The sequence below is a fragment of the Geospiza fortis genome, unplaced genomic scaffold (assembly GCF_000277835.1).
Source record: "Geospiza fortis unplaced genomic scaffold, GeoFor_1.0 scaffold66, whole genome shotgun sequence".
Taxonomy (NCBI): Eukaryota; Metazoa; Chordata; class Aves; order Passeriformes; family Thraupidae; genus Geospiza; species Geospiza fortis.
In genome coordinates, this window is record NW_005054312.1 from 1270470 (window position 1) to 1297619 (window position 27150).

At 39.6% G+C, this 27150-nt stretch overlaps 1 protein-coding gene across 1 annotated transcript in view; it reads left to right on the forward strand.

The window, feature by feature from the left end:
• LTK (leukocyte receptor tyrosine kinase) overlaps positions 1-27150 on the forward strand; it is a 92669-nt gene that overhangs the window by 30322 nt on the left and 35197 nt on the right. The window contains exons 2-10 of the mRNA XM_005419544.2: positions 7754-7834; positions 7938-8051; positions 11955-12110; positions 12727-12949; positions 19748-19887; positions 21616-21750; positions 22630-22782; positions 23684-23784; positions 25200-25366. Of these exons, the coding sequence (XP_005419601.1) occupies positions 7819-7834; positions 7938-8051; positions 11955-12110; positions 12727-12949; positions 19748-19887; positions 21616-21750; positions 22630-22782; positions 23684-23784; positions 25200-25366 (1205 nt within the window). The 5' untranslated portion in view covers positions 7754-7818. The remainder of the gene's footprint in view (positions 1-7753; positions 7835-7937; positions 8052-11954; positions 12111-12726; positions 12950-19747; positions 19888-21615; positions 21751-22629; positions 22783-23683; positions 23785-25199; positions 25367-27150) is intronic.

Here is a 27150-nt window from a genome sequence, read left to right on the forward strand (position 1 = left end):
TAACAAAATGATGTAATATTTTCCACTTGATTATTTGGAAGATAGCAGTGTTTCCTATTAAGTAATGGAACTGGCATTTCCATATAAAAACATACCATGAGAAAATGGTCACTCAGCATTTTGCTGCCATCAGCAGAGAGTGAGGCTTCAGGTAACCTTTTGAGGGATCCCATCCCTTCTGCTTTTGTCTCTGCATCCACAGGCTTCATATCTTCCTTCATCTTCTCTTGTGACTATGCCTGTCAGCCCTGCATGTGTGAATTCACACATACCTCCTTTTAAGCTGCAATTGAAAAACCCTATAAGTGCTGTTCTAAAGGAATAAACCTATTATATTTCTTCCTCTGCATTTATGTGCAAGAACATATCAGTTTGGAAATGCTGTTCCCTTGGAAGGCAAAACATATTTCAGTTGTGTATTCTTGGGTCTTTGTAGCTGCTTGAATTGCTTCATTAGGAATTGGACACATTCCCCTACATTTTATTCATTTCAGAATAATACATAATGTAAGTCAGTCATCTAAGTTGCATTCCCTCTGGGAGGATGGGTCTTTGGCAATTTGCTGTAAAACAGGTGTCTTAGGGTGCAATTTCTTATCTCTTTTTTCAAATGACAAAGCCAGATTGAAAGGCTTGAGTCCTTCCTCTCTCCTCATCTTGTCATCCTTCTGATTTTGGCAACAGCCAGTGTGGCCTGATGTGAACAAGACTGAAAATATTGAAAGTTAATCTAAAACATTTAACCAATGAGAAAGGAAAATTTTCCTTAGGAATGGATAGTATTTTTATTGCAGAAAAATGAAAAAGTATTTTGGGGTTTGGAAAGGAAAGAAATGTTCTTGAAGAATCAAAGAATTTCATGGTTTTGGTTCATTTAACATTTTTAATTTTTTTCTTTTTACTTTTCTTCTTTTTCCCATTTCTGTTTTTGGTCAGTTTTCAAGAACCCAAGAAGATCCATATTCCTTCTAGGGAAGTCTGTAGTAATGGCAATGGAAACCTGACAAGAAGAACAGAAGTTGATTGACATTGAAGCTGTAGTTGATATGGAGAAATCCCTATTTTCAGAACTGACATTGATACAACCTGTGATAGCTGTCAGGATCAAATCTGGACACAGGTAGCAAGAGGGCAGTAGGTGCTTCTTCTACCACTCACCCCAGCCTGAACAGAGGAGAGAAAATAAGTGGAGCAGAATGTAGTTCCAAACACTACATCTCAAATGTCCTTGGAAAATCTTTGCGGTATTGTGCAGCACATGATTGACTCTGAGCAGCCTAAAAAGAGGTGAGACACAGTGCAAAACCCAGCCCTCACTACCTGCAGTGGTATTGAGTAGTGAACAGTTAGTGTTATAAAAATAGACATTTGAGTATTAGCAGCTTAGCTATAAAACGAGAAATCTTTCCAAGTTAATGTGGCAATATGTGCACACATAAGTGTGTGCATGTGTACAACACACAGCCAGCAGGATGAAGTAGATGCCTTATTTCTGGATTTCAAGAAGTGGTTTTGGCATCCTATTTCTCAATATTAATTAAAATAGTAATTCAGATCGATTTCAGGAGATGTAGATATACACTGAAAACTGAGTAAGAAATCATAATTAGCAAGTTGCTATTCAAAGGCAATATGCCAAGTTAGGTAAGTACTGAGAGGAGGACCCAGGAATTTCACCTTGCATCCTATTCAATAGGTGAGGTTTGTGAGAAAAATGCAGATGGAATGGGCAAAACTTTTTCTGGGTGAGTTCTGTCTAGTAGCTGTAGCACAGGGGTGGAAACCTGCAATGTACTGTGCTTAGTGCCAGAGCTTCACAAATCTTTGCTTTTGAAGGGAGATACAGTGATTTTGTTAGAAACAAGTATTGGATGCACGAAGGGATGAGGATTCACTCTACAAAGTGTTGGGGAGAATAAAGAGTGGTTGCACAAAATGATTCAGGAAACACCACTATCCAGGGAAGGAACTGGCCACTGAGTGACCGAATAAAGAAAGTGAGGAAATGTGAGACAAAGCAGCATTTTATGTATCCAGGGGCAGCCAGGAAGCAGCTTGCTGTGAGCAGCGGGAGAGGGGACTGGAGGAATTTCGTACAACCCTAAGTGTCTAGTCGTTCAGTGTGTCATGGAAACTGCAGATGATCTTTGGCAATCTGAGTAAAAATTATAACAGAGACTTATTGGTTGTGAAAATCCCTTTGGATAGATCCACTTACCACCCCTCATGGAAGATTCTAGTCAGCAGTCAGCAGGTGTGCAAGGAGGTGGTGTTCTGTCTCTTGCGATTGCAACATCTGAGAAAGTTCTCTGAAGAAAAGATCTACCAAGACAGCTACCAAGTATAGTCCATATAATAAGTGACTGGGTTTAGTTTTGCAGAATATAACTAACTTTTAGAAATTTTGTAATGGTGCCAAAGAAGGATGGACAATGTATGTTCTTAGATACCATTCACCTTCTGCATATAAAGCGGGAAGAAAGTTAAACACAGACTAAACAAATAAAGACCTTTAAATATTCTTCCAGTCAGATAAGTTGTATAAGACTTGGGTCAATGAAATGCACGTCTATATTCTCCAGTGAGAAGAGACTGTGCAGTTTGACTGGCCTGCAGCTCACTGGAGAGGAAGCAAACTTCCAGACTTGTTAGGACAGACTTTTTCACATGGTTAAATTAATAGCCAAGGGAAATGCTAGAAAAGCAGAATATAAAAACCCTTGCTTAACAGAGAGGCAAGGTATTGAGAATAAAATTAAACAAGGCCCTAAGGACTAAAAGAGGAGTTCTCCAACTGTCTGTGACCAATGTGATGAGGCTGGCAAGTAAACAAGTAGCAATGAAATGCAATTAATAACTTCTAAACGTACAGTGATGATAAACTGGAATTTCTCAGACCAGGAGGAAGAATTCAAAGGACAGAAGTAAGTTTGGAACACTGTTGTATGTAAAATGGCATTGCCTCTTTCCCCAGCCATTGAACAAAATTATCTTGAAGGTCAATTAATACCTAAAATAAATGTCAGTGGGGTTGCTGATGATTGCTATACACTGTCAAACCCAACTAAAGACTTGGATAAGATAATGACTAGTCTGTTGTGCATAGGGGGAGGGAAGAAAGTATTTTTTCCCCTTGTGCGTGTATGTGTGTGCGAAGCCGTCAACAAAAGTGGCATATTGGTGGTTTCATTCTGCTAGCATGGGAGCAGATTTGCAGATGTTGAATAAATGACACTATCAGAATGAATTCCCCTGTCACTTGTTTGGATAATATCTTACAACCATTCTAAGCAGACAAAGAATTGAGATAAGAGTTTATTTCAGAACCAAACTCAGATGTTCAGCAAGTGGAAGTGGTTGTGGCTTGAGTACACCTTTCTTGGAAATAGAATAAAATCTTAAGTGGTCTGATATGTACCTCAGCTGAGGTATTCAAATAAAGGGACTTCTGTGCCTAAATAATATCTGAAAGTGGTATATCTTGATAGTTCCAGAAGAGGTAAATCTCTCAGAATTTAAAACAGTGCCAAAGGAGCTCAGTTGAAAGAAAGTTTGTGGACAGAAAGATTCAGATAATTGAGTTGTTTGTTTAAACAGCTAGAAAGCTACAAGCCTATAGCTGACAGGGGAGGCTATGCTGTTATAAAAAATAAGGAAAATACTACATTGCTTGCACTAAAAGGAAGTTGAAAAGTTGAAAGTTTAGCTATAGATGAAAAAAAGCAACACAAATTAAGAAGAAAGCAGCAGGAAGTCTAAGGAAATTTTCCAAGTGCATTAGTAGCAACAGTATTTTAGCAATTATACGAATCTGTCATAAATGTGTGTGGTAGGTTTGTCAATAATAGAGACAAAAAGAAAAATTATTCAGTAAACATTAGTATTCTAGGAAAAAATAAAACAATTGATTTGTCACATAGAAATTGTGCAATGGCTTTCTGAACAACGAAAAAATATTGTGAAAAAAACTGTTATTAAAATGCCTACTTTGTAAAACAAGTGGTTGAGACAGCTTGTGTTCAAGAATTTTGAAAGAACTAGTTAAGGAACTTTTAAACACATCCATGTGTTGATATTTGCAGTAAGTGTGTCAGGATATTGATGAAATTCTGCAGAACTGGAAGAAAATCAATGCTGCATTAGTATTTTAAAAGGATAAATGGAATAAGCTTGATGACAATACTTAATTACATCTGCTCTACTCCTGCAAAGTAGGACTGCTTGGTAATATGAAGATTGCTGCCTTAACATCAGTCTGAGTAAAAATACCAGAATATTATATATAGGGTCAAAGAGCTAGAAGAGGGTTTATAAACACCTGTCAATCTAAAGGCCTTATTTGAAGAGACATCTTGTTGCAGCATCAGTTTGTCAAATGCGTTTACCAGTGTGACAAAAGTCCTGTACGACATTCTACTTTCAGTCACATTCTTAAATCGATAACTCCACATGTGTACTTAAGTGAGTGCCTGGTGCAAATTGCTTCATCACATTTTGGTTTAAAATACAAGTATCAACCAGAATTATTGTCAATTAACTCTACCTATAAGTAAATGTAAGTTCTGGGTTATGCTCTATTTAGGAGTTTAGGAATAAGTCAGAAGACAACATTAAAACTGTACTGCTGATCTGCTGATAATTTACAGATTAAGGCAGGAAAAAAAAAGGCAGTGTTCATTGGAACTCACCCATGGAATTTGGTATCTCAAAGAGAACTACAGTGGGGGGTGGGAATACATGTCCAAGAAGGAAATATGTCACAGGACACTTGATGCCACGGTAGACAATCGACTACAATAATTTATTTTGGCCAAAATGTCTTATGAGATTGGTGCATGGATTAACAGGGAGATCTCAGGAGAGAGAGAATGGCCATTCTGCATAGCATGACATTAGTGTGCACTTATGTCTGCCTTTCTGCCTTTTTCCCTGAAAAACTGGAGAGGCCTCTAGAAGATACTGAAGTAGCACCTTGTAAGCCTTGGGAAAATTGTATTTTGTTATGTTGCTCCTTTTTGACCATTACCTGCAATCTGTCCAGACAGAGTACAACAAGAGTGATGAAGTAAGTAAGGGACTTGGGGTAGAACCAACTAATGAGCAAAGAATAAGAGATTAATAGCAAGCAGTAGGAGAGCCCAGTGATATTTTCAAAGAGCAAAGTTAATAACTTAAGGCTGTAAATGATCATGAACAAGAGAGACTATTTATTGAGCTGAAATTGGAAGTTTTAGGATCATTGAAAAATGCTTGAATAGGTAGCAAACAAAGAGTCTTCTACAGGTTTAGTGTGACTTCCTGACAGAGCTATTAGTCTGTATATTAGTTTATCTTCTCAGAGAAACCATGAGAAACATTGAGTGGCTATTTTGATATTAGATGGAGAATACAACTAGAAAGTGCTCTAAAGGAAATTCCTGTTTAGTCAGAAAGATGCCTTGGCTGATCTAGAATTGATTTCCCATCCGGAGTTCTGTAAGTATTTTCTGTAATTTTCTTATCTTCTGCAAGGTAACAGCAGGATGCAGGATAAAAATCACCCCTGCAGGTATCTCATTGCTTTTTTTCCCTGTAAGATAGTGAAAGAAATGGAATTACCTTCTCACGGCTGGAGGTTTCTTATTTTACTGAAAAAGAGATGGACTTGTGCTGTGCTGTTAAAAGATCCCATCTTTTTCCTGTGGCAGTTGAATATGTTACACTATTTCTTCCTGATCACTTTATGTTCCTTAATTACAGACTTAGCTTAAAATCATTAATCTCCTTCCTCTCCATCTTATATTTCTTTTCACTTAAACAATTGACTTTTGCTGATCAAGATAGAGAAATCATAGAGGTGAAAAATAATAGTCATTATTTTTTTCAGACTGAAATTTATGTAATACAAAAATTACATGCAAATATGTGTGAGAGGACATGATGTGGGATTATCAGGACCACTTTAGAGACTATGTATGCTAGATTTTTCAATTCAATGGGAGAAGTTGAAAAAATGAGAAAGAAAAATAACTGGGAGATAAAGTAAGAGCATATGCTGGACTAGAGGCTGCTAAGCTGCTACTGTGAGTCTTCTTCTGCTCAGCCATAGTAAGAAATTCTTTGCTCTGATGAAATGAATTAACGGGGACCTATTTCTGTGGGTGCATTGTCTATCACTGAGCCTAGGGTCTTCTGTCCAAGTATACTTTCCAGTGAATTTGGCTGTAATGACTGCCCTTCCTTCCTCTCAGATGTCCAGTTAGGTAAGTGGCATCTTCCCGGGACAGGTAAATATGGTTGTTACATGCATTAGAATGAACTCTTGCAGTTTTTTGCCAAATTGAGTAGGGTGTTACCATTGTTTTATATCTTATTTGTCTCAACTACCACCAATAGCAATGGAGGTATTTTCCACACTGAGGGAGTAAATTCATGTTTCAAGTAGCTTAGGGCTCATTTGCTGGTAATATGCCACTGGATCTCGTGCTTGTTAATGAAAAACAAGAGCAACAACCCAAAGATGTTTCTAGGGGAGAGGGGTGGGGGTGTGACTGCGTCAAATATTTTGTGTAAGTTTTAGTTGTATCAGGAAAAATGTCTCTAGCAGAACTTCTGCTATGACTGTACTATGTTTGTGGGTCCCATGATACTCAGGATATTTCCAAAGTATACAAGCAGCTTGGAGTGTGTGAGGAGATGAGTGGGTGGAACAGACTTTACAGAAAACCCTGAGGGAAGTAAATACTGAAGCTATAGCAGTGCTGAGTGAAGATTGGGAGATACAAAACAGCAATATCTCTAAAGACACAGAATATAAGTTGGGAGAAGCAGACTTCAGTTGTCAAAAGCCCTTTACATAGCAGAATTTCTTTTCATATAATGAGATAGATTTGTTTGCAATATATGATTGTTTATTAGCATGGATTTTTCATAAGGCTGGCTAAACTCTGGCCGCATAATTCCCATTCTTTTTGAGGATTTCATCCTGTTATCAAAGATACCTTGCTTATCAGGGCAGTGTCTGTGTCATATATGCAGTGCAAAATCAACTTTTTCTATTTGAATGTCCCCAAATATTTGGAAACAGGAAAAAAATATAGTGTTTGACAATTGATCTGCGGAGACCCCAAATCTGTCACCAGTAGAGCATGTGTCTGATGCAGCATAGTGCTGTTCTGTTCTAAAATTGCTCTTCCTTGGAACCCCTTGAATTACTGTCTTTAGTAACATAGTAAAAGATGGAAGGATGCAGCATTTTCATGCTATGAAACATTTCACAGCATTTTACTCACTGTATAATGCATTGTCATATGTAGTAAAATTAAAATTGTTACAGCAATTCAAAATCAGAGCAGATATTGCTGAAAACATATATGCAAGAGTGAGTGAACATATGAACATATGTTCAAGTTTGAGGGGTTTTTATAGATATTGATGCAAGTTTTCATAGTATTATTGGTCAAATTATCTCTGCTGAAAATATCTTAAATGTTATAAATGACATGTCTGTACATTCTTGTGTCAACTGCAATTCATGTGAATAAGATTCCTGTCCCCTCTGACATGATTTGACATTTTTATATTGCTGAACTCATAACCCAAATTGCCAAGGTTTGAAAGAAATTCATTTTGCTTTCTGCCTGTGAACACCTTTTGGCAACAAATATGTTTGTTTTTGCCAACTTGTTTATGACTTCTAGAAAAGACCAGAGATAATCTTAGATACAAACTACTGCATGCTTAGCTCAGGACTTGTGTATTTTCACATACACAGGTTAAATAAATAAAAGAGCTGTTGTTGGTGAATTGTTCTGGAGACATCAGGATGGTACTGCCCCAATGCACTGCAACGAAGGTGAGAGTGATGTAGCAGGGCTTTGTTATAGATATGCACATGCTTTATAATATGGCAGCAGAGTTTTGTAAACACATCCCTTCCTCTTTTTATTTTGTTATAGCTGTTGTCTCCTGCTCTGGATCACACGAAGAAAACTCTTCTTCACCAAATCCAACTCAGAAGCTCTCCCTGATAAAAAATAGGATGGTTTCATTGCATCAGCCTTCTACACCAGGTACTGCACATCGTCTTCCTTACATCCTCCTTATTTCTCCTTCAGAATCTAGATGTAAATTTCTCCTTCAGAATCTAGGTGTAAGATAGGTGCTGGCAGTCACAAGCACCTCTTACCAGAAAGCTATGGCACTGTATTTCTGACTGGAACTAGAGCAATGACTCAGAAAGGCCAGTGTAAACTGAAAGGAATTCCTTATATCTGTATTAAAGAAAAGCAAAAACCGCCACCAAACCCAAAACATAGCAAGCAAACCAAACCACAAAGAACCCGAAACAACCCTCCACAGAAGAAACTTACTGCCTCCCCCTTCAATAACCCAAAAAACATCCCCAACACAGCAGGAAAGGGGAAAAGAAATAAAAAGGAAAGAAAAATAAAACCATTTCCATCAGCACACTGAAATCCACCAAATTTGAGATTGGGAGTTCTTGAAATAAAAGCTAATTAGTGGAGCTGCTTTCCCACTACTATAGAACAAACTAATTTTTTTTTTAACTGAATGAAGCTTTTTTCCAAATGGACTTTTATTTTCAAGGCATTGTGAAAACCAAGTGAGCTGTGAGGTTTTTCTAACATGTATTCACTGCCTCTTGTCCTGTCAGTGGACACTACTGAGAATGCCTAGCTTCTGCTTCATATCCTGTCATCAAAGTGTTTGTACACACTGATAAAATCCCCCTGACTATACTTTTCTACAGACTTAACAATCTCAGCTGTGCCAGCCTCTCCTCTTATGCAAGATGCTCCAGTCCCTCAGTCAGGACCTGTGCTGGACTTGTTCCTGTAGGTCAGTATGTCTCTTGCATTAAGGAGCCCAGAGCTGAGCACAGAACCCCTGCTGTGGTCTCACCAGTGCTGAATAGAGAGGAAGGATCACCTCTCTTGATCTACTGGCAGTGTTCTTCCTGATGCTGCCCAGACAGCTGTTGGCTGCCTTTGTTGCAGGGGTGTGCTGCTTGCTCACAGAGAGCTTGCTGTTCACCACGCTCTCCAAGCCCTTCTCTTTGGCTGCTGTCCAGCCACTCAGCCCCCAGCTCGTACTGCTGCACGGGGTTATCCCTCCGAGGTGCAGCACTGGGCTTTTCCTTCAAGGGGCTCCTGCCAGCCCATTGAGATCCCCAGCCTGCTGAGGCTGCTCTGCGTGGCAGCACAGCCCTGTGGTATGTCAGCTGCTCCTCTTTTGCAACCTCTGTGAACTTGCTTATGGTGCACTCTGTCTCCTTGTTCAGGTTGTTAATGAAGATGCTAAACAATAAAGAAAGGCCTCTGGGTGTCAGAAAAGCCACACATCCCTCCCAAGGGATGGCAAGGAGACCTAGCCTTGCCAGAGGAATGTTCCTTACAGTAACCAATTCCAGATGGTATCTAATCCTTTAAAGTCCTTTCTGACAAACCCTGGGCTGTCCATGAGCTTTTTTCAATCCAATCTTTGGAGCATTTTTGTAATATCTTAAAATATGTCCTTTGCTGATTGTAGTAATACAGATCTATTTCTCTATTATACCTTTTTCTTTTCCTTTTAATTTGTCATGTTCTTCCTTTTTGCTGACTTGTACTTGAGGTTCACCAAGTTCATAAGCAAAGCTGGATATCAAACACCTGTAAGGTGGTACATAGTAGTGTTAGAGGTTTCAGTTTTCAGTGTTTCTTTCACTGTAACCATGAGTGTACCCAGTTTTCTTACTCTGTGATTTGTGCTAAAAACCAGCTTATTGTTGATCCAGCACAATGCAATGCATATAATCTCTTCCCAGAGAAAACAGTTTTTTTCTACTGGATGTCAAAAACTTTCCAGATCAGTTTCAGACTCTTGCAGGTATTCAGATTTCTTCAGTGTCAGGTTGTGGCAGACAGACATTATAAAGCTCAGAGAGCTGGGAATTAGGTGCTTTTCAAGGGAAAAGTTGTGTTCACCTATCTCAGCTGGGAATCACCTTGTCATGTGAGACACACTCAAAGGACTAAGTCTGCATTGGTACAGTCCTTGCCACTGCAAGGTGAGGTATTAGTAAGGTTTGATGAAATGATTTTGTCATAAACAATAGTTTCAAGTAACTGTCTGCTTGAAAAAGGAAATTTTTCTTTCCTGAGCTTTCACTTTGGTCTCTTTCACTGTTATGCTCTTGTGAGGAAATTGCTTTCTGGGTTTTACCACCAACTAAAAAAATTATCTGATAAAGATATTATGTCTACTAACAATAAGTCTGTAGGTACTGAGTTAACCTGTCAAACCTCAATAAATTTGAAACAGCACAGCAGGTTTGGGTCAGGACTGTGTTTTGTCTCACATATCTATGGAGTTTCTGAGCTATTGAGATCCCTAAAGTTTTTTTATTGGATCATCAAACCATAGCCCAGAGCTGTGCACAGACATTTCTCCCTAGATCCAACAGAGCCAGGACAGTGGCTGGAGTCCTCATTCCTGTGTGCTGTTGGTATCTAGCATTGCATACACACACACATGCGCAGTCTGCCAGTTCATCTGCTTGTGGCTTCCATGTAAAAATGATGGGCTGAACAGTGTCCAGGCCTTTCCTAAGCTGTATGCATTCCATGGATTGGGCTAAGAAGGTATTTGGGTGGTTGGCCCAGGTGTCAGCTTGAGAGAGGCAGCCAACTCCAGTATAAGCAGGCCAGAAAGAGTTGGGGAGTATCCAAAGCAAGGGAGGAGAAGTGTTTGGGTGGGAGACCATATTCTATGCCAACCTAAAGTTATGTACAACTCTGTAACATCTCTGTTTATTTTTCCCCTGATCACTGGATGTTGTTTTATAAACATAAAACTAGAATTAACTCAATAATTAAGAGTTAGTCTGCTTTTGTTGTCACGCTCAAAAGAAGCTTCCTTTTCTCCTTAGTCTGAAAGTTTAGTTGAAATATAGGCAATCTTTTGGAGGCTTTTATGTTTTTATTTTTGCCATACTTGTGCAGCCACACCTCCTTGTTATATCCCTCACCTTAATTCTGTCCTTCCTACCTGCCTGTTCTCCTCCACAGGAGTACGACTACAAAAGGCATATCTTTGTGTCATTTGTGTTTGCAAGGTTTGAATACCCTCTGGACATCAGGTTCCTCAATATGAATGTTTAGTCTATTAATATTTCTTACTTGGCCTGGGGACACTCCAGTTATTATTGTAATATTATTATTACTACTGAAAATAAAATATCATGCAAATTAATATCAGCTCTATTCAGCTCCACTCTGTGTGGGGGAACTTTGTGCAGCTAACATCCCTTCAGGGAGTTTATATTAGATTGATGAGAGAACAGTGAATTACTTCTTGTCTGGTTTATAATATGCTGATTATGAAAAATTCTGGCCAAGATGATCTAGTGGTTCTAGTGCTGCGAGCAAACTCTGGAGTTTGTTAAGAAGGTATTCTTATCTATCCTGCTAGAGGAAAATAAAACTATGTTCAAAAGACAAAAATAAAAAAATGTGTAAATCTTGCATTGCTCATCTATTTTTCTTGAGACCCTGTCGAGCCCTTTCTGTTGCAGGGAGAGGGTTGCCCTTAGAGTATCAGTTCTTTCTTTCTGCCAAAATGCTAAATCCATACAGTTTCAATATCCTTATTGATATTATTGGTATTATTCTCATTTGGGACTTTGAATACTTGTGGTCTAGACCTTCAGCTGATATAAATTCATTGTTGATACCAGTGGAAGGAATTACTTATATTCTGCCAAGAATTTGCAGGTTAGTTTTTCATTCTTATATGTTCCTTGACCTGCTCTGGGAGAGATTCCATTAGTATAGCTCAGGACAAAATTTTCTTTTTCTCTACAATTCTTCTATTTCTTGGGAGATATAGCCCACATACACTGTACATTCAGTTACTCATGTGCCCCTTGAGCTGGGATAGGCCTCAGTGAAACCTTTGGTTTCTCATGCCAGAAATCTCTTGTGTCATCGGCTCAAGCTGTTCATGGGTGACGTCCACAGACAGTTTTGGAAAGCCAGACTGGGTGTTATCTTCCATTGGTGTCCTGGCATCCCAGGAGAGGCAGCAGATGCTTCTGGAAAACAGTTCCTCCCATGGAGATGTTGAAGGTAGGCAGAGCTATAGCTCCCCTTGAATGGATGCCTGCTTTGGCCCAGCCCTGGCTGTAGCAGGAGTCAGCAGGCTGAGGGCTCAGGCCCATGTCACCAGAAGTGCCACCATGCACTGCTTCGGGTGCAGGGCTACCAAAGGCACAGTCAGTGCCCAAGAGTCAATAAGAAATGTCCATGTAATGCATGTGTGCTGCCTCGGTTGTGTATGGATGTACCCTCTAAGGAGCCAGCCCCTTTATGCACTTATTTCCTATCTCCCCATTTTGGGATAAGCTGCTTTTATTTACAGGGTCTGCATTTTTCTTTGGAAATTCAATCCTATACAAGCCGGAGCTGGCTTCATTTGTCTGCTGTCTGACTGGCAAAGTCTTTGGGTTTTGTTCTGTTGGACATGTCTTTGAGCTTTTCTTGGTTTCTTCTTTTCTCATTTCTTCTATCATTTCTTTACTGAAATCCTTAATTTTTACTTTATTCTCTCTCTTTTTTTTTGTGCATAGTTTTTCCTTTATTCTCATTACTCCTTTCTTCAAACTCTTTCTCCATTTTCCTCTTATGTCTCTTCCATCCATGCTGTGTGTCTCTTGTTTTGTTCTGTTTTTTTTTCTCTTCACAGGGGCCATTTTCCTCCTGAACACCAGTAGACTCCCAGACAGATGTGAGTTCAGCCTGCAAAGCCCCATCCTGCCTGGGAGCTTGGATTCTTGCTTGCTGGAGCTGTCCATAGGTTCACAGGATGCTGTTCCTCTTCTCCAGAGATTCACAGTTGAAATCAAATATGCAGAGACAAACAAAAACACAGTAACTTCTCTGAGAGCTGGCCGCGAGGAAAATGCCGGGTAAGACAATCAGCTTTCAACTGCTGAGCCTTTGAATTCCGAGGTAGAGTGGAGTTCCTCCAGGCTGCTGTTTATCAGTGTCTTTTGCCTTCTTGAGATCATTACTGCTATTACAACAGAAAATAAAGTTATGACTTTCAGGACTAGAGCACACAGCCTCCTGACAGGATGCCTGTAATAGAAATAGGTTTTGTGTGTCCCCTTTGCAAAAAACACACTAGCTTAGATCTTACTCTGCTTCTCTCACATTTGGAAGGGTGAAGAGTGATTAATTTTTTCACTGATTCTAGGACTGCAGCTGTAAAATGCATTCAGTCCAAAAACTGCCTTGGTAACATGACTGATATCTCTATGGATTCAGTAGGTCCTACCAATGCTACAAGGGTCCCAATTCTCATTTTGAGGCGCGGTTAATTTTACCTCTTTAATAATTTCCTCCCTTCTAGTAGGTTCAGGAGTATCCACTTCTGCTCCAATTGTAGTGTTCAGGGAGAGAAAAAACTGAGGTAAGAAGAGGTGAAGGAAAACAAAAGAAAGTGTAAACCACAGATCTTGTTCTGTATTCCCTTTGATCCTGCTAATGTTTTACTTCTTTATTCCTGTGTGTAGCAGAATACAGTAAGGAAGAGAAATGGGTAAAGGGAACAAATCACAACAGGAAAAGAAAGAGAAAAGTCCACGTGTCATCTAATTTTTCCATTTTCCATGTGCTTGTTTTTCCTTTGCTGCAGTCCAACTTGTAAGAACCTGGGTCAGACACATAACAGAGTTTTTTATTTCCATCACCTGACTGACTCCCAGGGAGAACTTAAGCAAGGGATCCCAGTTCTTGTTTTCTTTGAATTCTTTGGCACTCCCCAGGCTGCTATGGAGATCTGTAGCGAAGAGGCCCTGTCAGCCAAAGATAGCAGAGTTTGACTAAAACACCTTTTTTTTTCCAGATCTCTCTCTCCCTCTTTCTCTCTCATTTTCAGCTGTTGCTCAGCTCCTTCCTGGCTATTCCTTTCCCATCTTCTTGCCAATTTCACTGGGAATCTGTTGTGTTTTCTGGGATTAATTTCTAATATCCTTTTTTTACCTACTCAAAGCTGCCCTTGCTGTTTTCTGAGTATTTGACAGGCCTCTGCAGCTGCAGCTCCATTCCACAATATAAACTCATAAAATACCCTTTCGCTACACCTTACTGGTCAGACCAGGCTTTGCTGGTAATCACTGCAGCGTCTCTGGAACAGATCATAGATGTTGTTTAGCAGATTATTTGAGCACTGCAAAACAATTCTATGTGAAGTCAAGATTATCATCTCTCTAAAAGTGATGGCATTTAGATTTATTAAAATGAAACTAGCTTCACTGGAAGTTGGCACAGACACCGGTGTTACTTTTTCTTACTGAATGAAGTTAAGCACTGGTAAGCTCAGAGAATTTACTCTTAAGATTTTAAACAGGGGAGGAGACCAAGTCCTGTTTGAAATCAAGATAGAAAGGAGGATAGAAAAGAGATAAAACAAAGTTAGGAACTATCAAATATCCTTCCTTTCCTCCCTCATTACAGGGGAACTTCAAAATCTTGGTACAATTTAAAAAACCTGACCATGCAGGCAAAAGAGAATTTATTTCTAATACAGTGATTGACTTGCTTCTTGCTAGGCAGGTAGTCTGAAATGAGCATTCTCTCCACGATTTAGATTTTAACAACATGAGATGTTAAGGAGAGATTATCTTGGAGGGTTCCCACCTTACAGGGACTTTCCACAGGGAGTAGGAGTTCTACAAGCTCTTCTGTCTTAACCAAACCCAGCTGCACAATTTAGAGCAGAACACAGGGGGACAAGGAGCAGATGACCTTGAGATAGATGCCTATGTGTAGTACCTAGTGTAACCAGTGAAAATTACTACCAAGGGTTTACCTTCAGATCAGAATAGAAACCCGGACATAGAAAAAAGTCTAGGTAAGACTTTTTTCAGATAATCAGACACACCAGGAAATCCTGCTTCAGTCCCTTTTGTCACCTCTCAATTCCATGACCAAGCTATACTTCATCACAAATTCCAGCTGCACCAGATACTTCAGTGAATTCTGTTTCTGGACCTAGAAATATTCTTCTGATGGTGTTTTCTCCTTCAGGATCCATCAGCTACACTGTTCCCAAAAGCTTAGCTATATGTCACATGTAAGAGAAAGTTTCCTGTTCACCTCACCAACTAGTAGGACTTATAATTAAATTGGTGATATTGAAGCTTTTTCACACATAAGCCTTAATGAAAGAGGAAGAAGAAGAAGCAGATGGACTTTTGGTACCATGTTCTCTGAACAAGTAGGGCAAGGTCACGAAGTCGCGTTGTTTACTTTTAAATACCAGGCCTATAGATCATGAGTGTTCTGAGCTATTACTATTAGAAGAACTGCTGAGGCAGTGAGGTGTTTGAGATGTATTTACAAAAAATATATAACATTTAATTTCTCATTATGTCAGTAAAGCTCAAACATCAGGGCCCTGTAGCCTTGCTTGCAAGGCCAAGCCTTCTTTGTCTGGCACCTAACTCACAAAACTATTTTCACTTCCTCAGGGTTATGGTTATGGTGCTTCTTCAGGTCACATCTGTGTTTTTTAATTTTTTTAAAAACTTTTTTTCTTAAATGTTTTTACTATTTTGCTTATCCCACCTTTTCATCTTTACCACACAGACCCAGAATCAGCCACAGCTGAAAATTCTTGAGTCCTGCGTGGTTTTGAGTGTTTTCACATGCTTGTGTTTGCTGTGGACCACAATTATTTCAGTGTTCTTAGCCAAAACTGTTTCAGTAAGAAGATAGTTTCTTTCAACTCTAAGTACTCACACTTCATTTAAAATAAAAAAAGCATAATTTGGGGCAGGGATAATATTTTCACTTTCTGTAGTCGATAAGCCTAGCTGATTTTGTTCTGTTTTCAGTCTGGAATGACCACAGAAGTCTCAGTAGATCAGAAAACAAAAAGTTTATGGCCATGTGCACACATGGGTTTTCAGTTAGCTAACCTCACAAAACTGTTCATTGCTTAGTTTTTTGTGTCTTCCCCCTTTTTCTTGAAGGGATGGTGATAAAATGCTCCACCATCTTCTGAGACACTTGAAAAAACTTGCCGTCTTTGACACTTCTACTAATGTGGTTGTTTTTTTCCACAAAAGTTATTTAACTTCTCCTACTGTACAGATGACAAGGGAGTAGCCTGGTAGGTGTTCTCAGGTAATGTCTAAATGTGTGCTGACAACAATGAGCAGAGGCCTTTTGACTAAAAAATATATCTGGAAAGGATGAGGCTGTCCAGCTGCTATACATGACTATGAATTTTGAACACAAAGCTGAGAGTGTGATTCAGTTAGTGCCTTTCGTGCCTCTCTTGAATTTGTACCCAAAAATATACTGTGTCAAAGAATAACCCTCTAAGAGTTTGGTGAAGGCTGGAGTGGAAGGCATGTGTTTTGCACCCTCTATTTCCTTTTAAGTCCAGTGGTTAGCACCGGATGTATGGGAGGACTTGCAGACACCAGCTTCCTGTGTGTATAAAAGTACAACTTCTAATCTTTACGTTCACTGATTGAGTCTAGAAGAAACTAGCATACACAGCTTTGTGCAAAAAACCCATGCAGTGGGACCCCCTAATTTAGAAAATATTTCAGCTTTCATGTTCTGCTTTATTGCATTTTTCAGCCCTAATGAAGAAATATTCTTTACATAAAATGTTTCCAAAAATTAATCCATTTCCTTTGTTGGATATAAAAAAATCACATCATAGAAAGGATTGGTAGGAAGAGGGTGGAAAACATCTGTTCAACAGAGAAGATTTAGAGGCTAATGCAAACCTAAAGTAAACCCTACAAAAGAAGATTTGGAATTAAAAGTTTTCAGAGTGAATCTTGAATTTTCTTGCATTAAGCATTAGATAGCTTGCAACACCAAACTTTCTATCCATGCAAATTTCTCTAAATTATATCAGACCCTAATAGTTCTTCCATGCATACAGATGAATTTCAACATCTCTTTTTAGAAGAAGAGTAATATTGCCTCAATACTTAAGATCTGGTTTGACATAAAATCAATAGTAAAGTTATTGCCAAATCTGGTTTATCTGGAAGCCTGCTGCAATGATCCATCTTCTGCTGCATCAACACTGGGCTTCGTTCCTGATTCCATTAAGAAAATTACATTGGCTCTGACGAGCTTCCATTTCAATGGTGGGAACCAAGCAAAGAGGTGTAATTATTTACAACATTAGAAATCTTGCTGCAGTTGGATCTAGTGGGGGAGGCTTTCTCTGAAGGGGAATACCTTGATGATGAAGAGACTTTATACACAAAAGCACTCTATGTAATGCAAAGCCACTTGTCATTTTTGCAGCCTTTGGATGCTAGACAGCTTCTTCTGCCATGTTATAAATGGAGAAAATTTCAGTAGCAGAGATATTTCAGTTCAGAACTGGGATGTTTCGTGGGAACTCAGTGCTCTGGCTCAGAAGAGCTGCCAATTCACAGAAGTAGTGGCTTGAGATGGTGGCCTTGTTCTTCCATCAGATACCACATCTCTCCCAGCAGAGACGGCAGAATGGACAATCTGTCTTCCTAAGTCATGGCATTTCAGAGCTTGGTTTATTGACTTAGATGACTAGTTTTATTTTGATGTACCAGTCTATAAACAGCAAGTTCCAAAGTGTCTGGCTCATAAACCAGATAGGATTAAGGTGCAGCAGCTGAAATAGTCATTGTTTTCAGCTGTGGGGCTCTTCAGTTGCTGTTGCTAAATGTACCACTGGCTCTGAATCAGAGGCTGTGTACCACAGGTTCTGCACTCGGTGTTGTGTTAACACTGGCAATACTGTGGTGTCTCAGCTGGAGAGTGGTTGTAACTCGGTAGAGGTACTAGAACTGTGCCTAATAGTTAAATTTGAAGGATTGTCCTTACCTTTATTGGCTTATTGCACCAATTTGATTACGGCTCGTTCATTCTTGTAGTCAACAGGATGCAATGGAGTGACGAACAAAGCTGTGTCATGTAGCAGAAGTGACTCAGTTCTGGGTCAGTGCTGGATGATCTTGGATGTTGTCCCACAGTGTGGCAGGGGGGATATTTATAAGAATATTTATGAGATATATTTATAGGTGCTGGATGTTCCTGAAGCTGCACTGCAATACAAATTGAAAGCAAAGCAGTTGTTCTTCCGTGTTGGGAAATAGAGTTTGTGCTGTTGCAATTCAGGGCTGTACCTTTCTGAAGATTAATTAAATTATAATGAGGTATTGAATATATTGTGATGGGACAGGAAATAGAGGAAATAGGGTCATCTTCATGTAGGAAGAGCTCAGTTTCATATGAGTTCAGGATATCTGTGGGTATTTATGTGTGTGTACAATTGTGAAAATGAGAGGTGGGTGGATGCCACAGAAGGGATAGTAAAAAATTATCCAGACAAAGTTATATAATTATGAAGGGAAAATGCAAGAGAGGGTGATAAAAATTAAAGTTGCTCTGGATTTTTTGCAAGTGGCAAATATGGTTCTGTGATTTTTATACTGAGTCCAGAAGAGATGTGTTTATAATCTGGTGTTGCCTTCTAAGGTGTTTCTGGTGCAGGACAAGGGCTACATGACCACTTCAAGCCAGCTGAAGGCATTTCCTACATGAAAATGATTCTGGGAGCAGAGCTGATCAACATGTCTTAACACTGTGGCCTGGCTGTCTTATTACTCAATTGGCAACCACTTTGGTCACTTGTCCAGAGTGGACAAGTAACATCAGCAATGCGTAGAATGTGGGTAAAATTATCTCTGTCTGATACTATTTTCAGAAAAAGAGTTCAGAGCAAGGATTCCTTTCTCACCAGCCTTGCTCCAATCTTTTTACAAAATAATAACATACATTTAACTGTGCTTTGCTGTCTTGCTAACATAAGATATAGGAACAGATTTGGAAACAAAAATAAAGTAAAAATATTTTTAAGAATTCTGCTGTAGTTTTTTAATGATACCTGGATACCCTGACTTCCATCAGACTTAATTTGAGTGAGGTACTTCAAAAATCCCCTTTTGGTATCTCTAGGTTGTGATGTCTGACAATCATCTTTAAAATTAGGGTACAGAGGATCATTTGTTTTTCTCCAAACTGCCACAACTGCTGCACAATTGAGAAATCTTTGCAGTCTAGATTTGCAGGTTATGGAATTTTCTCTGTAGTGAAATGTAAATGGCACAAGTAGTCTGCATTTCCTGGAACAGCACTTCTATCCCTTGCATTGTGAGTGCACTGTGGTGTGCTAAGGTGGAAATTCAGACAGGCAACACACAGATAAAGGTTTTCTTTCTTGACACAACCAAGAAACATTCAGGGTCAGACGTTTGCTTCCAGAACACACGATATCAGTGTTGGCTTGAGGAGATCCACAGTCTTGCGCAGCTGCTTGGTTGATCTGTACTTTAAAGAGCAAAGAGAACACAAAAATGTATGTGGGAAGCACATACTGGGGTAGTGTGTCACCAAAATTGGTGATAATTTAAGATCCATTTAAGAATCATTGGGAATGGTTGGATCTCTTCATCATTAGCAATAGGCTCTGCAGCAAAGATAACCTTACATGAACTTGCTAGGCTGAACATCACTTGTTTTATATTAACACCCATTTGTTACCTTGTTATTTGCATTCATTGATCCATTTCCCACATGGATACTATTACTTCTCTTTGGTACAGTGCAGAATCATTATGCTGGAGACTCCATGGAATCCGATGTGCTGTGTGTATGTCTGATAACATTCTGTTGTCCTCTAGGATGAAATGGAAACACCTGGTGGCCCAGATTGGACGAATAGAAAGACCTTTCAAAATCACCCTGGTGTATTCAAACTGTGGAGTACAGGAGGCTGGAGTACTGGCAGTGCGCTCCTTGCAACTCAGGAACTGCTTTCATGGTATGCTGCAACACAGACAGGTTTGGAATAACCAAACATATTCTCACCAAAATTGGGGACAGGAGAGGATTTAGAAGAAAGATGAGTAACTCAGAATTATAGAACTAATTCTAGTGATCCTCTCTGCTTTTGAGCTTTGCTTTGTTTGATCTTTATATGGGAAAAAAACCAAAAACAACTGGACTTATGCTGAATCCGAAAACAAGGATGAAAAAAGTCTTTACCTAGATTATTTTAGCATTTAGTATTATTCTCTTTTAAATAATCAATAACAACAGTCTACCCTGTGTAACCAAAGCCTTTTCCATACTTGGGTTTTATCTAACTAATCTATGAAGAAAATAAACATTTTTCTGTCTCCGATGGCATCTGTTTGTTACTGCCAGGCTGAGAACTTCTATCTAAAATGAAAATAATCGGAATGTGATTATTTTCCTTAAAGTACTTAGTGCTCAGCTAAGACTTACAGTTTTGTTCTGAATGTCATGCAAATGATCTTCAGCAGCAGTGCAGAACCTTGCTAATGTCATTTAGGCTTCTTGGAAGTGCAGGAGTCTGTCAGCACAGGCAGTCTCAGGTTGGGGACATAATCATCTTCAGTTCCTGAATTTCATGAATTAATATAATGTTATTGTTTCCATTTTGCAGACTCTGTAGAAATAGCCTGGAATGTAATGTAAAAAGAAAACACTATTGTGAGCATGGTTTTGATCATATTAGAGATTTCATTCTAGTCATTATTCTTTTAATTTAACATGCTATATTTTTAATGTAATTTTTTTGACAGTCATAGAGTTTTAAGGGGATGCATACAGCCTGAAGCACTGTGCTCTCAGTCTCTAAATAACTTGGTGCATGTATCTGGCATAAAACAGTGTAACAAGAAATTATTATTTCAGAGTGTGTACCTGGATTGCTGCAGAGGTGTTCTTTTCTCTTTCTCTTGCAATTGGTTCCCAAACTTTTGCATTTTTTCCAGGATAGTCAGTCCCAACGTAACTTCTGTGCAGAGCTCTGCTAAAGGATAGCAGGTCCATAACAGGTCTGGGCACATATGCATCCGCAGAACAGGCTGGGTGCATTGAGAGTTATGTTTTTGGGAAATATAAGACTTAAAAATCATGTTCAGCCTGGCTGATGGGTACCTGTGAAGTCAGTCAAATGCTCCCAGACTAGAACTGACTAGACTAGTTAGGGTGCATTAATAAAATGTATGTACAGCAGGCCTGCTTGCTGGGGAAGCAGCTACCTCATAGGCTGGATGCCACAGCTGGAAGCTGGCACAAAAATGAGTCAGCAGCCCCAGTGCTGGTTAAACTTGAGCCTCAGCAGGGCATAGCAATGTGTCTGTCAGGGCTGGAGATAAATGGGTGCCCCTGCTTCCAGCAGCAGGGTGCCATGCAGCATGTCACAGCTGCCTGGCAGGTGCACAGTCATGTGTGCAGAACTGAGGAGCACATCACAGTAGGAAACTGCAAGACCCTTCATTAAAAAAACCCAAAAATTATCTAAAGATAGAACAAACACAGCAAAAGCAATACATCAGAAAGAGAAGGGCAAAAAATTTGATCCATGAATCTCACGCTGGATAGAAACCTACATGAAAATAGCAGAGATTTATCGTACAAAGGGGCAAGGTCATACGTGTGAAAACTAGTACACAAAAAGGATCATACACATTCAGTCAACTCATGTCTGAATTTAGTTCTCTTTTTTTTTCCCCATTAGATAAAGAAAATCAAGACCTTTTTGTGTATGACAAAGGCTCAAACTTCCCCTGCTTTCATGGAGGCTGTGTCAGCCACCTACAGATCTGTGAGTTCATCAGTGATTGCCCTACCAAAGAGGAAGGAGTGAGGTGTGGTGAGTATGTGGCATGACACTTCATGGGAACCTTCATTCCATTAGAAGAAATAATTTAGAATACAAAATAAGTTAAATTGATTCCATCTTTAGATTAATTCAGTATTTCACCTCCTGAATTAATTTGTCCCATTTACATTAATTGGATACCAACATTCTCTTTGAAAATTCACCCTATAAAGAAGATGGATTTTTTTTTAATTGGTTTGGTTTCTTAAGTATTGCAGTAAGGAGCTCAATGGCCTTCCCTTCACAGTTACTGCTACTTCAGAGAAAGGCAAAACTTTACTTACATGTCTGCAGCTGGGTGAGAATTTCCTTCTGGACCCAAGATCTAAGCCTTCCCTTCAGGGAAAGGTATTAATCATCTTTCCATTCTTAGTTACCTAGAGTGTCATAAATCTGTCCTTCCAAGATCCCAGTTCAGAAGTCCTTGCACATCAGGACAGAAAAATCCCCTAGCAGTATATGAGGTGCTAAGAAGTAATTTTAGCTTTAGCAAGTACAGTGGTGATTTAAAATAATCTGTTGATTTGCCTTCCGTTAAGTGGACACAAAACTTTGTGATGCCTGCAATTTCATATGTAGCAAGACCTTTACAAATATGTGGCTGTGATTTGCCATTCCTGTGGTTACAGGGGCTGCAGTTTTGACCAGAATTTAGAGTAGGACAGCACAAAAAAGTCTCAAATGTTTACAGAAGCAAAGTGTTGGCTTTCTAATGGTGACTCTGGAAATAAAAAAATGAGACCTATTTTGATAGTGTAACATAGGTTGGATAACTTGGACAACAATGGATTTTCACTTTTTTTTTTTGTTTGTGTTCTTCCATAATCAAGTTGCTCCTATTTTCCTACTCTTTCTTGTTCTCAATTGTAGACAGTCTCCCAGAAGGTTCACATTGCTCATTTGAAGAAGGTCTGTGTGGCTGGACGCTGAATGAAACTGCAGCGTCTCCTTGGTCTATTCGGGGCTTTTCCAAAATGATTCAAGAGGACTCATTTATAGGGTCTACTTTGCAAGCCACTGGTGGTAGGTTCTTCATTGTTCTCTCTCCCACTCTGTGCATGCATGTACTCAATAGCCTTGAACTTAAGTTTATTTAAATAGGTTGAAAAATTTTGGCATCATTGCCAAATGAACTTCAGCATCAGTATTATCTGTAACAACTTCAAATGTAGCTAAAATTAACTTTTGAACATGACTCAAAACTTTATAATAAACAAGTTCTGCAAAAAAGTTAACTCAAAACTCTCAAGGATTCTCCTTCACCTTTAAAAAATTGTATAAAGCATATTCTTCCCTCCTCCTTCCTCTTATGAGCTGTGCAGTTGCAGAGTACTTCAGCAGCAATATGATAACTGCTGCATCACAAGGTAAAAATTGCCCAACAGAACTGCAAAACTGTCAACTTGCTAAATAAGAAGGGGGGAGGCCAGACCCTCACCTGTTCAGGCTGAAAGTCAGAAGTGTTAACACATAGGAGTCTTGCCTCACAGTTCCCTGCTAAAATGAAGGGTTTCTGTACAAGTATCCTGTTTGTCTCCTGAGAGCTTATATGTAAGCTCTCCCTGGAAGTAAAGACTGCAAACATACTCTTCCAGCCCAGTGTTTTGCTCAGCAAGAGTCATTGATGCTAATGGTGTAGGAATTAGGAGTGTAGATTGGTGTGCATCTCTGTATGGGAAGAACTTGAGTGGTCTCTGAGGTTTATCCACTCACATTCCAATAAGGGGTTTGGGATGTTGACTTTTGTGCTGCTGAAATCTACCTGAGTGTTTACTACAACCTCACCAACAGACTTGCTGTCAAGCCCTGCTTACACCTACATATGCTTACATACCTACAGAAACATTAATAATGTTAAATTGTTTCAAGTGATTACACAAAAAATCAAGAGATCATTTTGTCTTTTCCACTTTTGTGTTGACAGGACACTTCCTCTACTTGCGAGCAGACAGCACTCAGACAAGCGGTGTGGCTAAAGCTTACAGTACCAGCTTGCCAGCCAGTCTTGCCACTGAACACTACCAGGTGCGTCACTGTCCAAGCACCTTTGTGGAGTAAATCATCAGGCTGTACCTGACTGTACCACATAGGAAGAGTTACTGAGAGATAACTCTGAGAGGTGCCAACAGCTAAATTGTATGGGGCAGCCAGTGTTTGCAGAAAAGGGAGCTGTCTGGCTGGGCCATTCAGTCTTTTAGTATATCTGCTGCTGAGATTTTTCTTCATAAATTCTGCAATACTTGTGCAGGAGTTAATAAACTTGATAGTTTCACTGAGAATGGGAGTGTGAAGTTAGAATGCATTGGATTTTCCAGAAATAGATGAATATAATAAACTTCTGATCACATTCTTCAGGAATTTCATAAGGTTAATGCAACCTGGCCTTGATAAAATCACATAACTTGCCTTGCAGTTCTGAGATGCTGGAATTGAAAATATTAAATAATATTATAGTCATAACACTTAGGAAAATTAAGCTGCAAGTTTGAGCTGTAGTCCAGTCTTGCTAGAGGAAAAAGAGGAAGCTTTGATGCCTCCTAATTAGAGCTGGGAAAATAAATACAGTGCAGCTGCCAGAAATGTAACTTTGGCATTTATATTTATTTATAAATCCAGGTAAAATATGCTGGGTAGAACATAAACAACAAAATAAAATGTGATTGGAGATAGGTTTACAAAACTAGGAGAGGAGAAGCAGTAGCTGTTGGTTATTGTGCAGAAGCCACAGGGGATTTGGATCCATTCTTTCCTCCACTGGCAAGGATTTGAGGCCACACTGAAAGAGCAAGGAACTTCTGTGGTTATTCTTCACAGAACATGTGTGTGCTCCCTTTCCTGCTGGTACTGGCGCTCTCTGTAACATTAAGAACAGCTGAATATTCACAGCAGTGGTAGAAATGACAACTTTCTCTTGCTCTGTGGCAAAATGGAAGTGGTTGCTTCAAAGAAAGAGGAACAAGTCCTGTTTCAAAACATTCTTTGGCCTGCTGATTTTGCTTTTCACTTGTCTTAGGGGTGCTACAATTCAGATGGAGCCTATGAATTGGAGCAGGTAGATGGACTGAGGTTTCCTGCCTCTAGAGACAGTCCTTGTTTCAAAGGTATTCGAGGCAGGACAGCTCTCCCCTCAGAGAAGGCAATAACAAGGAAACCAGTCATCTCACCCAGATGGTGTCAGAGGCTGTGGATATTGTCATCAGTGGTTGAAGAACAGCTGCCCAACAGGAGTGTCAGCTCGGGTCTTCCCTGAGAGAATTCTGTGCTAGTAACAGTGCTGAGTCAAACACAATCAGTGAGTGGGGGCTTAGTGATTTCTGTCATTAAAGAATTTGACCCAGACTCAGAGGTTTGGTGTCTCAAATTCCCAGGGAGGGGAGAAGTGACTACCTTTCCTTTTTGTCACAGGTTACCATTCTTTCCCTCTTCTTCCTCTGTTACAGATTCAATTTTCAGTGCATGTTTTTGGAAGCTACAATGGTACAGTCTCCTTCTCTCTCAGGGAAGAGATAAAGGGAGCTCCAATCACCTTGCCAATGTGGGAAAGGGCAGGGAGCTGGAGTGACCACTGGTTTCTCATCACCTTACCAATGCCAGTGCTTCAGAACCGGTAAGAGCTCCACTGTCAGCAGTCAGGGTTATCCCTATAGATTTAGTAAATTGTTCCTATCTTTGTTGTGAAGTGTCACTTTCATTCCTGCCTTCTTTCAGAGCTGTTTTTAAGTGACTCTGCTTGCTCAGGAAGTATTCTGCCATAAGTGCGTATCTTTGTGCACATGCACAGCTTAGCTCAACACAAGCCCACGCCATGTGACTGCACTTCTGTGCAGCCTCAAACAGTACTTAGGTTTTGGGAACAGCAAGCATCTGTACTAAAAACCTTTCAGCAATCTCAGCAAGCCAGTGTACTTACAGGGGCAAAGTGCTCCCAGCAGGGAAACAGCTGCATTAGAATAGCTGCACTTCATACTCCCACAGTAGAAAACACTCACATGAGTCAAAGGGATGATAATCCCACAGTTCAGCAATAGAGCTGTCCAGTTTAGGCAGTCTGGGCAGCTGGAAATCCTTCATTGCCACATTACTGACGCAATGATTTCAGAAAAAGACTGTTGCCCAAATGAGCTTTACACTAAAGTTTTCATGGGTTTAGATGTAGAAATACAGTGCAACATTGGTTTTCAGATTATTCAGGTTTGAAGATTTAAAGAATTTCAATGCAATCAAATTTAATTCAGGCATTTCTTCTCGCTCACCTAGTGTCACTCAATCTCAAGCCATGTAGCTGGTGTTGGTAGCTGGTTATTTTGCACAACATAAACTTTTATTTTTTCAATTTCTCAAATCTGTTTTGTTATTTATTATTAAATAAAATAATATAATTTTTTTTTTGTATATTCCTGACATGAAACTTAAGGGAAAAACCCCTCCAAAGTTATACAGTGAATATTATAAATGTTGCTCTACCCTCTTTCTGGTTTAATTTCCTGATTACCTTTGGTATCAGTATTATCACGTGTTCACCATACACACATTTGCCATGAATGATTCCTTTAGGTTAGGATTGGTCTGCCTGCTAGCACTGTATTTAAAATTCTTGTCTGACACAATCTGAAGCCCTGTGGATTAGTATCTGTTAGTTATGAATATGTAAAGTATGGTCAATATGTAAAGAATTAGTGCAGAATAGCTCATTTGTCTGGGCACTCCACTGTGGACAAGTCTGCAGCAGAGACGAAGGGGCTCTTCAGAGCTATTTAAGACCTTCTGCCTCCTCTGATATACAGTCCCTTATGCTTGTTCCCTGAAGCCTCCAATTTCTGTATTGGCCCTAAATTCCAAAGCAAAATGGATCTTATGTGGCAGAAGGGAATGGACAGCAAGACACTTTTTTTGAGCATTAGCCAGAATGGCATGAAAAACAAATTGATACTCAAATGTTCAAATGCCATAATGTTTGAAAAAGTTGAGCACTTAGGCAAAATGAAAGATGTAGTTAGGTTATGCATGCATTAATTATTACAGTCTGTTTCAAGTAGTTCTGTCTTGTTTTACTTCATGTAACCTTTCTGCATGACATTTTCAAATCTAAAACTGAGTGGCATAACAGTGATGATCACAGTGAGTAAGAATGGAACTGTTCAGTCCAGAAGGCAAATCTGTACCAGCTGTGATATCCAGGTGCTGCAGTGTGATGTAATACCCTGTTTCAGCTATGCCAGTTCCTTTCCCAGGTGTGCCAATACTCTCTCCCTTCCCCTCTGCTTGCCTCCTGCTGAGAGCTGTCCGTCAATCTCGATATGCTGGATTTTATTCCAATAGCCAGGTGACAGGCAGAAGTAATAAGTTGCCATTTGCTGCAATGATCTGTAACAGACACAGAACAAGCACACA